Raw genomic sequence first — 13692 nt, forward strand, 5'->3', positions numbered from 1 at the left:
CACTTTTTAGCAACACGCCTACCTTATGACGTCGGTAACCACAGGTGTGTAACCGGTACTGACGCCACCAGGAGGAAGGTCTGATGAAGTAGTCTTGTACTATGAAACGGCTGTTACCGGTTTGAAGAGCTCCCACGGCTCTGCCGCCCACTGCTTGTCCTTGCACATTATGCACCTTGTTATGTGAACCACTTGAATAAAGAGCAACAAGAAAATATTACCAGAAGAGTGGTGAGTGCCTGCCTTGCATTTTCTTTATATGCCATTTGTTGGAAGCGATTTGTGCATTACGGGCATGAGCATGTCCTGCCTCTTTAAATCCCAGTGTTCAGTGTATGCTGCCTTATACGCTAGCTTGTATACAATATATGCAGTGCAAGACGAACTGTTTCTAATACATGCACTTATTTAATAACTATACAATACTACACAATTTATACTTAGACACATGGGGGAGAATGATCCAATCCTGTGTAAAGGAGCAGTGGTGTGTGATGTCCCAGTACAGGAACACATTCCTGTACTACCTGTAGGCCCTGTCAGGTTGAGTCACTCAGTGACATGGGGGCTTCCCTCCAGGGACTCCCCTTGTTCTCCTGTTAATTTATTAAGTGTGGTATGTGTACCTTTAAGAGCATAGACAGGATCCTTATGTCTATATACTATACAGGACCTTTGGAGGTCTCAAGAACCTGTGAGTAATTCTGTCACATGTTATGTTATGCAGTTATATGATTTGTTGTAAAATGTACTCCCAACTTTAACTTATGACCCACAGCTTGACCAATGGGCTTTAGTCCAGCCCCCTATTATATAAAGGGACGGCCATATTAATTCACTCTCTTTGCTACCAACTCTCTTTTAGTTATGTGCTCTTAGCTTTGCCACCTGCTGCTGACAAAAAGTCTTTGCTGAAGCAGCTACCAGAGATCTCAGGACAAGCGTTCAGCATCTGGAGGCCACAAAGCTACAAGTCTCTCCAGTAAGTCTCAAGTCTATGTCTGCTGTCACTACATCTAGTCAAGTCCTTCACATAGTCAAGTTTATTACAAGTATTGGTCCAGCAAGCTGCGAGGTCCTCTGGGTACTGGTCACCTCTCTGGGAATTCTGGCCTTGGCTGTGAAGATAATTACACCTGTCTTCTATTCAGTAAAGCCTCCGTTAAACCATAACTGGTTGTGGACTCTTTATTCACTACTAGTCCATGGGATAGCGGAGAATTTGGGCGTGTGGTGTTCCGGAACTTGAAAACCCCACTGGCGTCATGAACACATAGGGGTTAATACCATCCGACCCCCGGGGTTAATAACATCAGATCCCACCTCTCTCACCGCAACACCCGTGGTCCCGCCATTCAACCGGTGGTCACAACATGTGCTTTTGCCCATAGCAACCAATCAGATTGCTTCTTGCATTTATAAATAGACCTCTGAAAAATGAAAGAAGGGATCTGATTGGATGCTATGGGCAACTGCTCCACTGTTCCTCTACACAGGTTTTGATAAATCTCCCCCATGGTGTTCACAAGCTGTGGGCGTTAGGCTATTAGTGGTGCCTGCACCTATCAGACATTTAGGGCATTTCTGTGCATAGGAAATAAATGAGTTTTGGAATACCAGTTTTACTATATGGAGGCCATCCTCATAGAGACCCAACTTTCTGCCCTTGGAGCTAATGACTTTAAGCCTACAGTCAGATTTCATTGGTTGGCAGAATTAGTATGTGGGTTGTAAGAATTATCCATCACAAGAAAGGTCCATCTAGATTATTACATTTTTACAGGGCTCTTTCAAAGTGGGCCCTATATTAATGGGGGCTCAAGTTTATTCTTCCAATTGGTCCCAGAAGTGGCCATTTAATGGATAGACAGAGACCCATTTGTTAAATGTAAAAGTACAAGCCGTATAGCCCCAATGTCAATATCAACCATAAACTGGAAAACAATATCAGCCATGTGCCCCCACAATGGAGTCGGTCACATGCTCTTAAATAAGTGCCATTCCATAAATCTCTCAGTCACAGAGCTCCTATATGTGCCAGCCACACCTACCACATGAATTCATAGCAATGTCACATACCTCTATAACATTGTCAGTCACATGTCCCTATTAAATTATAAGATGCAGAGCCCCCATATTAGCGAAAGTCATGTGCCCTCAGTGCTAGACACCGAGCCCTATCCATATACCTCAAAACATTGCCAGCAACATACCCATAACAGTCACAAGGCCCTCAATTATGTGTCCAAACCATGCAAGCCACATCCATCCATATAAATAGCCAAAAAACCCTATATTAGTGCCACTTATATCCTTGTTAGTCAGAGAAACCTTTCACTAGGGACATGAATCCCATATGTATTCCAGCAACAGAGCCCTGTTCCGCAAAACAGTGCCAGCAACATGTCCCAGAGCATTTAGTCACAGAGCCCCCATGAGAAAGTCAGTCATGTGCCCCAAAACAGTGTGCCCAAGTGTTAGCCACAGAACCACCATATCTATTCCAGCTTCAAAACCCCATATCAGCAACATGTCCCAGAGCAGTCAGCCCCAGAACCCCCATATGAGAGCCAGTCATGTGCCCCAAAACAGTGCCATGCTTACACTTTCATATCAGTGCCAGCCAGGTGCCCCATAACAGTGTAAATCACTTGGGAAAGCCATGGGAACAATTATTCTCCTGTCTTCAGTTTGGGGACACATAGCATGCGATTTGTGGCTCAGGGTCCTTCCTTTGTGTATCCTTACAGGTTTTTATACATTTTAATATAATCAGAGTATTAGACAACAACTACCAGCATTTCCGTACAGCCACTGACTGTCCATGCATGCTGGGAGTTTAGCAATAGCTGGAGGCATGGCGCTTTCTCACTTCGGAGCCCTGTCATATTTCAAGGAAACAGTTTAGGGCCACATATGGGGTATTTGCGTATTTCCTCGGGAGCAATTGAGTTACACATTTTGGGGGTGGTTTTTCACCTTTAACCCCTTATGAAAAGGAATAGTTGGCGTCTACACCAGCCTGTTAGTTTAAAAAAAATTACAAAATTTACACTAACATGCTGGTGTTGCCCCATACTTTTTATTTTCACAAAAGGTAAAAGAAGAAACAGACCCCAAAATTTGTAAAGCAATTTCTCCTGAGAACAGAAATACCCCATATGTGGGCGTAAAATGCTCTGCGGACGCACAACAAGGCTCAGGAGTGAGAGCGCACTATGTACATTTGAGGCCTAAATTGAAGATTTACACAGGGGTGGCTGATTTTACAGCGGTTCTGACATAAACACAAAATAATAAATACCCACATGTGACTCCATTTTGGAAACTACACCCCTCACAGAACGTAACAAGGGGTATAGTGAACCTTAACACCCCGCAGGTGTTTGACGAATTTTTGTTAAAGTTGGATGGGAAAATGAAAAAAAAAAGGGAATATAGGAAAAAAAAGTTTTGAAAGGGAAAATCGGGAAAAAAGCCCCCCAAAATTTGTAACCCCATTTCTTCTGAGTAAGAATATACCCCATATGTGGATGTAAAGTGCTCTGCGGGTGCACTACAATGCTCAGAAGAGAAGGAGCACCATTGGGCTTTTGAAGAGAAAATTTGTCCGGAATTGAAGGCCACGTGTGTTTACAAAGCCCCCATAGTGCTAGAACAATGGACCCCATTTTGGAAACTACACCCCTCACATAATGTAATAATGGGTGCAGTGAGCATTTACGTCCCACAAGTGTCTGACAGTGGTCTGTGAAAATGAAAAATGTAAAATTTCATCTGCACAGCCCACTGTTCCAAAGATCTGTCAAACGCCAGTGGGGTGTAAATGCTCACTGCACCCTTTATTAAATTCTGTGAGGGGTGCAGTTTCCAAAATGGGGTCACATGTGGGGGGGGTCCACTGTTCTGGCACCACGGGGGGCTTTGTAAACGCACATGGCCCCTGACTTCCATTCCAAACAAATTCACTCTCCAAAAGTTCAATGGCGCTCCTCCTCTTCTGAGCATTGTAGTGCGCCAGCAGAGCACTTAACATCCACACATGGGGTATTTCCTTACTCAGAGGAAATGGGGTTACAAATTTTGGGGGGCATTTTCTCCTATTACCCCTTGTAAAAATTTAAAATTTGGGGAAAAAACAGCATTATAGTGAAAAAAAACTATTTTTTCATCTACACATCCGACTTTAACGAAAAGTCGTCAAACACCTGTGGAGTGTTAAGGCTCACTGGACCCCTTGTTACGTGCCTTGAGGGGTGCAGTTTCCAAAAAATAGTATGCCATGTGTTTTTTTTTTGTGCTGTTCTGGCACAATAAGGGCTTCCTATATGCGACATGCCCCCCAAAAACCATTTCAGCAAAATTCCAAAATCCCATTGTTGCTCCTTCCCTTCTGAGCCCTCTACTGCACCCGCCGAACACTTCACATACACATATGAGGTATTTCCTTACTCGGGAGAAATTGGGTTACAAATTTTATGGGGCTTTTTCTCAATTCAAAAACTGGGTCTACAAGAACATGCGAGTGTAAAAAATTAAGATTTTGAATTTTCTCCTTTACCTTGCTGCTATTCCTGTGAAACACCTAAAGGGTTAACACACTTTCTGAATGTCATTTTGAATAGTTTGAGGGGTACAGTTTCTATAATGGGGTAATTTATGGGTTATTTCTAATATGAAGGCCCTTCAAATCCACTTCAAAACTGAACTGGTCCCTGAAAAATCCTAATTTTGAAAATTTCGTGAAAAATTGCTGCTGAACTTTGAAGCCCTCTGATGTCTTCCCAAAGTAAAAACATGTCAACTTTATGATGCAAACATAAAGTAGACATATTGTATATGTGAATCAATATATAATTTATTTGGAATGTCTATTATCCTTATAAGCAGAGAGCTTCAAAGTTAGAAAAATGCTACATTTTCTATTTTTTTAATCAAATTTTTCACCAAGAAATGATGCAAGTATCGACAAAAATTTACCACTAACATAAAGTATAATATGTCACGAAAAAACTATCTCTTCACTAACTAACTCTATCTGAATAAGAATGAAAAGTAAAAGCATCCCAGAGTTATTAATGCTTAAAGTGACAGTGGTCAGATGTGCAAAAAATGCTCTGGTCCTTGAAGGGGTACTACGCCCCTAGACATCTTGTCCCCTATCCAAAGTATAGGGGATAAGATGTCAGATCGCCGCGGTGCCGCTGCCGGGGACCCCGGGGATCGCCGCTGCGACACCCCGCTATCATTACAGCACAGAGCGAGTTCACTCTGTGCGTAATGACCGGCGATACAGGGGACGGAACAGCATGACGTCATGGCTCCACCCCTCATGACATCACGGCCCGTCCCCTTAATGCAAGTCTATGGCGGGGGTGTGACGACCGCCACACCCCCTCCCATAGACTTGTATTGAAAGTGACGTAACGAGAGGCGGAGCCGTGACGTAACGATGCTCCGGCCCCTGTATTGCGCGTCATTATGTGCAGAGCGAACTCGCTCTGTGCTGTAATGATAGCGGTGTGCCGCAGCGGTGATCCCCGGGGTCCCCGGCAGCGGGACCCCAGCGATCTGACATCTTATCCCCTATCTTTTGGATAGGGGATAAGATGTCTAGGGACGTAGTACCCCTTTAAGGTGAAAATGGGCTGGGTCCTTAAGGGATTGATGGCCTGAACCTCAGGTTAGTATCTGTGCTTTGTTGTATATATGTCATGAAATTGACCTAAGTATGTATTTGTGTATAAGATAAGAAAATAAGGCTGTGTTCACAAGGCATTTAGGTAAACAAGTTTGGGAAAGCTCCAGTCACAAAAGCTGAATGTAGGCTAAGACCCCCTCCCATTGATCTGACCGCAGTCTGTGCTGTCCTATACAATGGGCCACCAATGGATTAAATGCGGCATACTGTTTTTTTTTATTCCATTGTAGCTAATGGCAAACATATGTCACTGTATGGCCATATATACTGGAAGGATGTATAGAGGAATATGGTATAGATTAAACGCTGTGTCAACATAGCCTAACACTCCGAATCTCACTGCATCTGGCACCAACATGACTAAATACATTGGGGGAGATTCTCAAAGAATTTTGTGCCCAAAAAAAACTATTTGCGCATATCGACCACAATTTCAAAGAGCTTTGTGCCGCGGTTTACACTGTTCACATCAGTTTTGTTAAAGTGGGCGGGTCCACCACTTATATTGTCTGCTTTACATGATATTTTCAAGGGAGAGTCCAGTTTACATCAAAAATTTCACACCAGCTTTTTTTTTTGGGGGGGGGGGGGGGGGGGTGGAAAGAAATAATTATTATTGAGAAATGTTATTTAAAAAAATACATATTTTTTTTATATAGTTTTTTTTCTTGGTCACTGCACCTGCACTGAAATGTTTTATTTATACAGTTATCGCTTGTCTGGGCACTAGTAACCATGGAATATTATGTGAAATGTTTCCACCATAATTTTTTTTGCGCAAATTGCCTATTTTGGCGCCAAATTCAGCAATTTTGGCGCAAAAAATCCAATATGGCTGCAACAAAAAATTGGGGGCGCGAAAAATAAAACAAAAGTGGCGCAAAAATGAATTTTCACATATTTTCATGTTTTCAAAGCGGCACAAAAGACCTTTAAAAATGTGAGGAGAAAAAAAAAAGTGTGAATAACATCGCTGGAACAGAAATTACAGTAGTTTTTTCTCCCCCAGAATGTCAACAGCAATACATAACATGGCATTCATATAATGGGAACAAATTACATTGCAAAGAGAGATTCCCACATATTTTGGTATATCCACAGTATATACAAAAAAGTCTTTAGACCATGATGTAATTTCTGGTGGCATTATCTAAGTCCAGAATTGGGGTAATGCGTGCTCAGCTGTTTCTCCAACTCCCATAAAAGTGAAAGGAGAGAACTACAGACGGGCAGCCATCTCTCTGCTCTTTTTTCCACCTGGATGCTGTGGCCTGTGCTGACTCATCAGGCGGGGGGGGGGACCCCATTATTGAGATAGGCACGGGTCCCAAAGGTAAGACCTTGATTTATCAGACGTATATGATTTACCAAAAAATGTCAAGAATAGGAATACCCCTTTAAAGTATCTAACTATCTATCTAGTATTATCTAATTATCTATCCATCTATCTATCTATTTATTTATCTCTCTACCTCATATCTAACTTTCTATCTATCATATCTATCTATCTCCTATCTATCTTATAATCTTTTTATCTATCTATCTATCTCATATCTATCTATCCATCTATTTATCTATCTATCTCATATCTATCTATCTCATATCTATCTATTTATCTATCTATCTATCTCATATCTATCTGTATCCATCTATCTATCTCATATCTATCTATCTATCTCCTATCTAACTATCTATCTCCTATCTATCTCCATATCTATCTATCTATCTATCTCATATCTATCTATCTATCTATCTCATATCTATCTATCTATCTATCTCATATCTATTTATTTATTTATTTATTTATCTATCTATCTAAAATCTATTTAGCTGTAAAACATTTATTCTCCTGGTACTACATTACAATATTACAATCAATAAAAAATCTATTTCCTGTCTATCTATCTATCTCATATCTATCTATCTATCTATCTATCTATTTATCTATATATTTCCTATCTATCTTATATCTATCTATCTCCTATCTAACTATATATCTATCTCCTATCTATCTATCTATCTATCTATCTCATAATCTATCTATCTATTTATCTATATATTTCCTATCTATCTTATATGTATCTATCTCCTATCTAACTATATATCTATCTCCTATCTATCTATCTATCTATCTCATATCTATATATCTATTTATCTATCTATCTCATATCTATTTATTAATTTATCTATCTATCTATCTAAAATCTATTTAGCTGTAAAACATTTATTCTCCTGGTACTACATTACAATATTACAATCAATAAAAAAGAAAAAAAAATGACCAAACACAAACTCCACATACAGCCCCACTGCTAAGATGATAATAGTTTTTATTGCATTTATTTTTCTTTTTTAATTTCCTTATTAGATGCTTCTGGATAATGTTAGATTTTACATATTCCATTGACATAAAACTACTTTATATGTGGAATATTCTCTCATGCCTTTTCGAATTCTACATGACTTGAACTCTAAGCATTGCAGCATCGCAGTACTTGCTTTGTGTGCGTCTATGTATTTTACTAGTGTTTTATTTTCTATTTTTTTTTCCACTTATACCTTACATGTTGTTGGGTGGGATGGTTATGTTAATTGTCTGTAGGCTGGTTGTAGGAGGAGGGTCCAGCGCTGAAAGAGTTACCCCTGGTTGGTGTTTGATTGCACATCTGTCAGATTTTAGGCTGGTGACGTGTGGTAGCAGGAAACTGGAGTGTTTGGGACTATAATCGATGAGACTTAGCTGTGGGCTGGAAGCAGAAGCAAGCAGGAGCCCTGAGAGGGAGACAATATCACAATAGGAGCACTGAGGCTTTGAGAGAAGAAGACCCCTCCACTCTGTGGCTGCCTATCTCCATAGCCTGCTGCCTCTACAAACTCTCCTATCCCTGCATTAAGACAATCTGAGATTTGCTTTCTCAATACCTCCCATCTGTTCACAAGGATTTCACGAAGAAGGACCTACCTAGCCAGACTTGTAGTGTTGGAATAGGTAAGGATATATTTATCTTCTGACCTGAGTATCTTCCCCGTATATTCAATGTTTTAATGTAGCTTTGGTGTTAATGGGTTAACTCTTGGTAAATGCCTAGTATTAGACCATTATATTCCCTGGGTGGGTGAAGGGAGATGTTCCATGAGACAAAAGAGTGACCTGATCAGAATTAAGACATTTTTTGTTTCATTAAGACGTAACGTAGACTCTCCGACCTAAAGCTGTGGTTCTTTCCAGTCAATTTAGAGTAAAAGATTAATGACTCTACGACTAGATAAAGCGGAGGATGTTGTAGCCTGAAGACATGAATGTCCAGTTGGGTTTGGAGACCAGTGAAGACATTTCCGGCTCAGGCCAAGAGCTTATGCACAATCAGAATAGGACTTTACATCCACCTGTTCCCAGATCTTCGTTGGTTTCCAGTATGACTTCTGTTCTGGATGGAAGTGACTATCACCGCTCAGAGCATCATCTGGCTACCTCCCTGCATCCTGGACTGGGATTTGGGGGCGATTCACCCCCTGCATCTGCTAATAGTTACACCACCTTGACGCCACTCCAACCACTTCATGACAAGTTCCACCATCACCAGCACCATCAATGTGTTCCAGTTGGGAATGTGATTGGAAGTTTTACGCTCATGAGGGAGGACAGAGGCCTTGGCCCACCTAGCAACTTTTATAGTCACTATCCCAAAGATATCAGCATGGGACAGGGCCTTTCCTCCCTACCAAGTCCTAACCTGACAAGCATGCACAGCTATGGCCATCCTTCTGGACATTTGTCTAATGAGAAGATGGTATCTGGCAATGGTTTTGATGCCCACCATCATAGCATGTTTAGCAGAATAGACCAGCACTTTTCCAGAGAGTTATCCCCACCTCCATCTTCTGGAGTGGGGTCACCCAACAATATGCACCAACATCACTATGTGCACCACAGAGCTGAGATAAACTGCAGGCAAAACCCACCCATGCCAACACAAAGCACTACTCTTTCCAGCCAGCTGGAAGAGATTAATACCAAAGATGTTGCCCAAAGAATCATTGCAGAACTGAAAAGATACAGCATCCCTCAAGCGATTTTTGCTGAGAGAGTCCTGTGTAGGTCACAGGGGACACTCTCAGACCTGCTAAGAAACCCCAAACCCTGGAGCAAGCTAAAATCCGGAAGAGAGACCTTCAAGAGGATGTGGCGGTGGCTTCAGGAGCCCGAATTCCAGAGAATGGCAGCTTTAAGGTTAGAAGGTAAGATACTTTATTTCAAGCATGCTGGTGGTGACCTCGGATAATACAGGGAAAGGTTCAACACACTTTGGGGCTAATGGGTGTTCACAACTTTAAATGTCTTAAAATAACTGTGTAAGTTACAATGTCTTCTAAGCTACGAACAATGACACCTAAATCAGGTTAGCATTGCAAAAACAATAGTAAACAGTCACGGCACAAATAAATATCCAAAATTGACTATTTGGTGCCATACACGTACCAATGCTCACACTCTAGGTGGGCCCATGTGCGCAATCCTGCATTACATTATTATAGCAAATGGGGCACAAGGGTTGCATAAGGTCTGACTTTTACCATCCACATAATATTACGTATATATTCAATACTTCTAGGCATATACCTTGTGTTCATTCATAGCTGGGCTATGTCTTCTTTAATTCCCTGTGTTTTTCTTGGTTGTCAATCACGTACAAGATGTACAGAGCCATCATGTCATATTAACTACTTAGTTGAAAACTGCAATATCTATCTATCTATCTATCTATCATCTTTCTTTTTCATATCTATCTATCTATGTCTGGCTATATAATCATATCAGTGCATGCATATCTGCTCCATATTATATTTTGTACAAAGTGTTTCACGCATTTCAAGTTCCATTACACTACCAAGATTGCCTGACATCTGAAATGAATATCTTTCATTCCTTCACCTACGTTATAATAAAGTATACCCAGGGTAATATGTGGACAATATATAGTATTACAGGAAAAGAGAATTGTCAGTAATATTTTAGAAGGACATGAACACATTAGGAAATAGGAAATATTGTATCAACTCATGTTGTAATTCAGTGTTTGCCCAAAAACCATATGTGTAATTTGCAGCAATGATGACGTAGATATCATCATTTCTGTAAATGGATAAATCCTATAGAATAAGTATATTGAGGTAAGTAAGACCTGATGGGCCTAGCAAACCTGTAATCTTCTCTGAACCTTAAAACTAAGCTTGTAACATTATTTATAATTCTGATTGATCTTGGGATTTTTTTTGTATGTTGTCGGATTGCATAAATCAATCGATCAATCTATCTATATCTACAATATATTTCTATCTCTCTATTGTTTATAGTTGCTGTTTGCTACAATATCGAAAACATTGATTATTTTATTAATTTGCTTCTTGTATTGATAAAAAGAAAGGGATCATTTCTCTTCTTCTATATGTGTATTGGACTTGTGCTCTGACCAAGAAATTCATTGATTATCTGAGAGATCATAGAGAAGATCTGATGAAAGCAAAATTATTTGTTTTTTTCCAACAGCAGCGTTTACGACTCTTTGCGTAGAAAATGGCGGCAAAGCTCAGTCATGGAAGAAAAGCAGTGAGCTGCTGATCATGGGCCATTTCTCAAAATATCTTTTAAGATTTTTTTTTTTAATAATAGGATTTTTTTCCATATAATTAGTGTGGATTTTAGGGATAAGCCAATTATTTGATGTGCATACAATTATGTATGCTGATCAGAATATGACATTTTTAGGAATCAATAATATCGGCAAAAAATGCAATATCCAAACTGTAGGAGCTTCAGTCTATGATGTTTCATTTGGTTTATTTTTGCTCACCTGTTGTAATTTTATTTACGGTATTTATTTTTTGTTATTTTTATTTTTTAAGTGTTTCAAACTTTCCTTGTATATACCGGATATATACTATACATGCATTATATACACACACACACACACACACATAATATATATATATATATATATATATATATATATATATATATATATATTAGCTATTTTAAGAACATAATTATAATGTTAGAAATTCAAAATGATGGACAACAGGAAAAAATGTTTTATGTTTTATCAGTATAGTTTTAAAAATAATAAACCCAGAAATATCTTCATTTAAATTACTGGATACCCTGTCTGCAAAAATAAACCCTGATAATATTTGCATCTTAGTTAACAGTTGTGCGGTAAGTTGCCCATTAGATGTTGCTTTACAATTTAGGACGACATGATTTTTTTTTTAGGATGCCATGAAATAGTTTTTATTTTTTTTATAATGAAACCAATTACTAATTGCTATCCATTATTTTGATGGCGCTGACACATTCCACTATTGACCACAGAGATTGCATTCACTTACTACTTCCTAGCCAATTGAGCTTGCAATCTAACGCATTACCACACAGTAGACTTACAGACCAGGGCCTATTTTCATGCACATTGAGCCATGGTCTCTGCCCAGTAAGAACCAAAGGATGGTAAAAACATGTAAACTCAATTATTTTGTCCTGGTTGGGAATTCAACCCCCAGCTTTGGTGTTAGAATCAAAACAAATTGTAGAGTAAATTCTTGCAGTGTCTACATATATCTTAGATTATTATTATTAATATTAATAATAATATTTATAAAATATAAACCTGAATAACTTTATTAATCTACTTTTACTATAGCCATGCTTACAATAAAACGAGGCATTAAGGCATAACCGATCTGTCCTATGAATTTTTGTGATACAACTACTATGATTAATTGGAATGTATAATATATATACATTTTTTTTTAAAGGCTCCATAAATTGAGCCAAAAAATGAAAAATTATCCTATGTTAGTTTGCAACAGGCACTAAGGAAGGTATTTTTTCCAAGTATAATGACTAAGCACTAGTATATTAACCCAGAGAAGTGTAAAATTAATTTAATGGGGTTAAATAAAATGAAAAAATTATATATATATATATATATATATATATATATAATGTATTAAGGATTAAAGTTCCATGATATACCTTTAAAAGAAATTTCAAGCTTTAAGGATTATTTTTTTTTTTAAGAAATTGACTTGTTACTAATAAAAATGAAAAGCTAAAAAGCTAAGGGATCACCCTCTAAATAAAAAAATATAAAATTGTAATAAAAAATAAAAATAGTAAATCATTGCAAGCCAGGTGGTTTCTTTCCTCCCTGGAAATCTACAAAGCTTGCACATGAACAAAGGCCCAAAGTCCATTTTAACCTTTCTATTGTCAGTGCATTAAAGTGTGAATTGTTACAGCCCCCTAGCAGGAAAAGTAACTGTGACATACTGGTCGATCAACCAGCTTAGAAATTAACACAGTGAGGGAACATATAAAATATTGCCCTCGCCAAAAGGGAAATAACCCTGCTCCTAATTATTTCTAAATAACTTGTCAGCTATTTCATTTGGACAATTTACTTTAGCATTTTAACATATCCCCCCGTTTGCTACCCCCCAACCCCCCCATGAATATTCATGAGAATAATAGAGAAATGTCCAGTACGGAGGGGACCAGGCAGCGAGAGTATTGGAATGAAAACATTGAATAGATATGGATTATATCAATCAAAAAAGACATAGGCCTTCATCTGGATTTTGGATAAAACAGTAGTAAGAGAAATAAGAAGAATTTAATCCTATTTTTCAAATTGTTTCTATTTTAAATTTAAATAATAGAGTTGAAATGAACAATAACCAGTAAATAAACGATTTGTTTATAGAAGTTAACATTATTTTTTTAATAGCAGTTTAAATCTGGATTTGAAAAATATGAATAGTAGTTCAAATCTGAATTTTTTTTTTAACGGATATATATAGTATAGTTATAGGTAAATAGACTTTGCTATGCTAAATATTTTATTCCATGCTTATTTAAGCAATTTAGGCAAACTGTTATCTGGCGTGCGGTTAGGTACAGTAATTGTAGGCTACAGCGGATGATTGATTGA

At 38.5% G+C, this 13692-nt stretch overlaps 1 protein-coding gene across 1 annotated transcript in view; it reads left to right on the plus strand.

Moving 5' to 3' along the window:
• The window catches only part of LOC130295623 (hepatocyte nuclear factor 6-like), an 84311-nt gene that overhangs the window by 53205 nt on the left and 17414 nt on the right, over positions 1–13692 (plus strand). Inside the window, exons 2-3 of the mRNA XM_056546539.1 lie at positions 8382–8690; positions 8931–9940. Of these exons, the coding sequence (XP_056402514.1) occupies positions 8998–9940 (943 nt within the window). The 5' untranslated portion in view covers positions 8382–8690; positions 8931–8997. The remainder of the gene's footprint in view (positions 1–8381; positions 8691–8930; positions 9941–13692) is intronic.

This window comes from Hyla sarda, chromosome 11 (assembly GCF_029499605.1).
Source record: "Hyla sarda isolate aHylSar1 chromosome 11, aHylSar1.hap1, whole genome shotgun sequence".
Lineage (NCBI taxonomy): Eukaryota > Metazoa > Chordata > Amphibia > Anura > Hylidae > Hyla > Hyla sarda.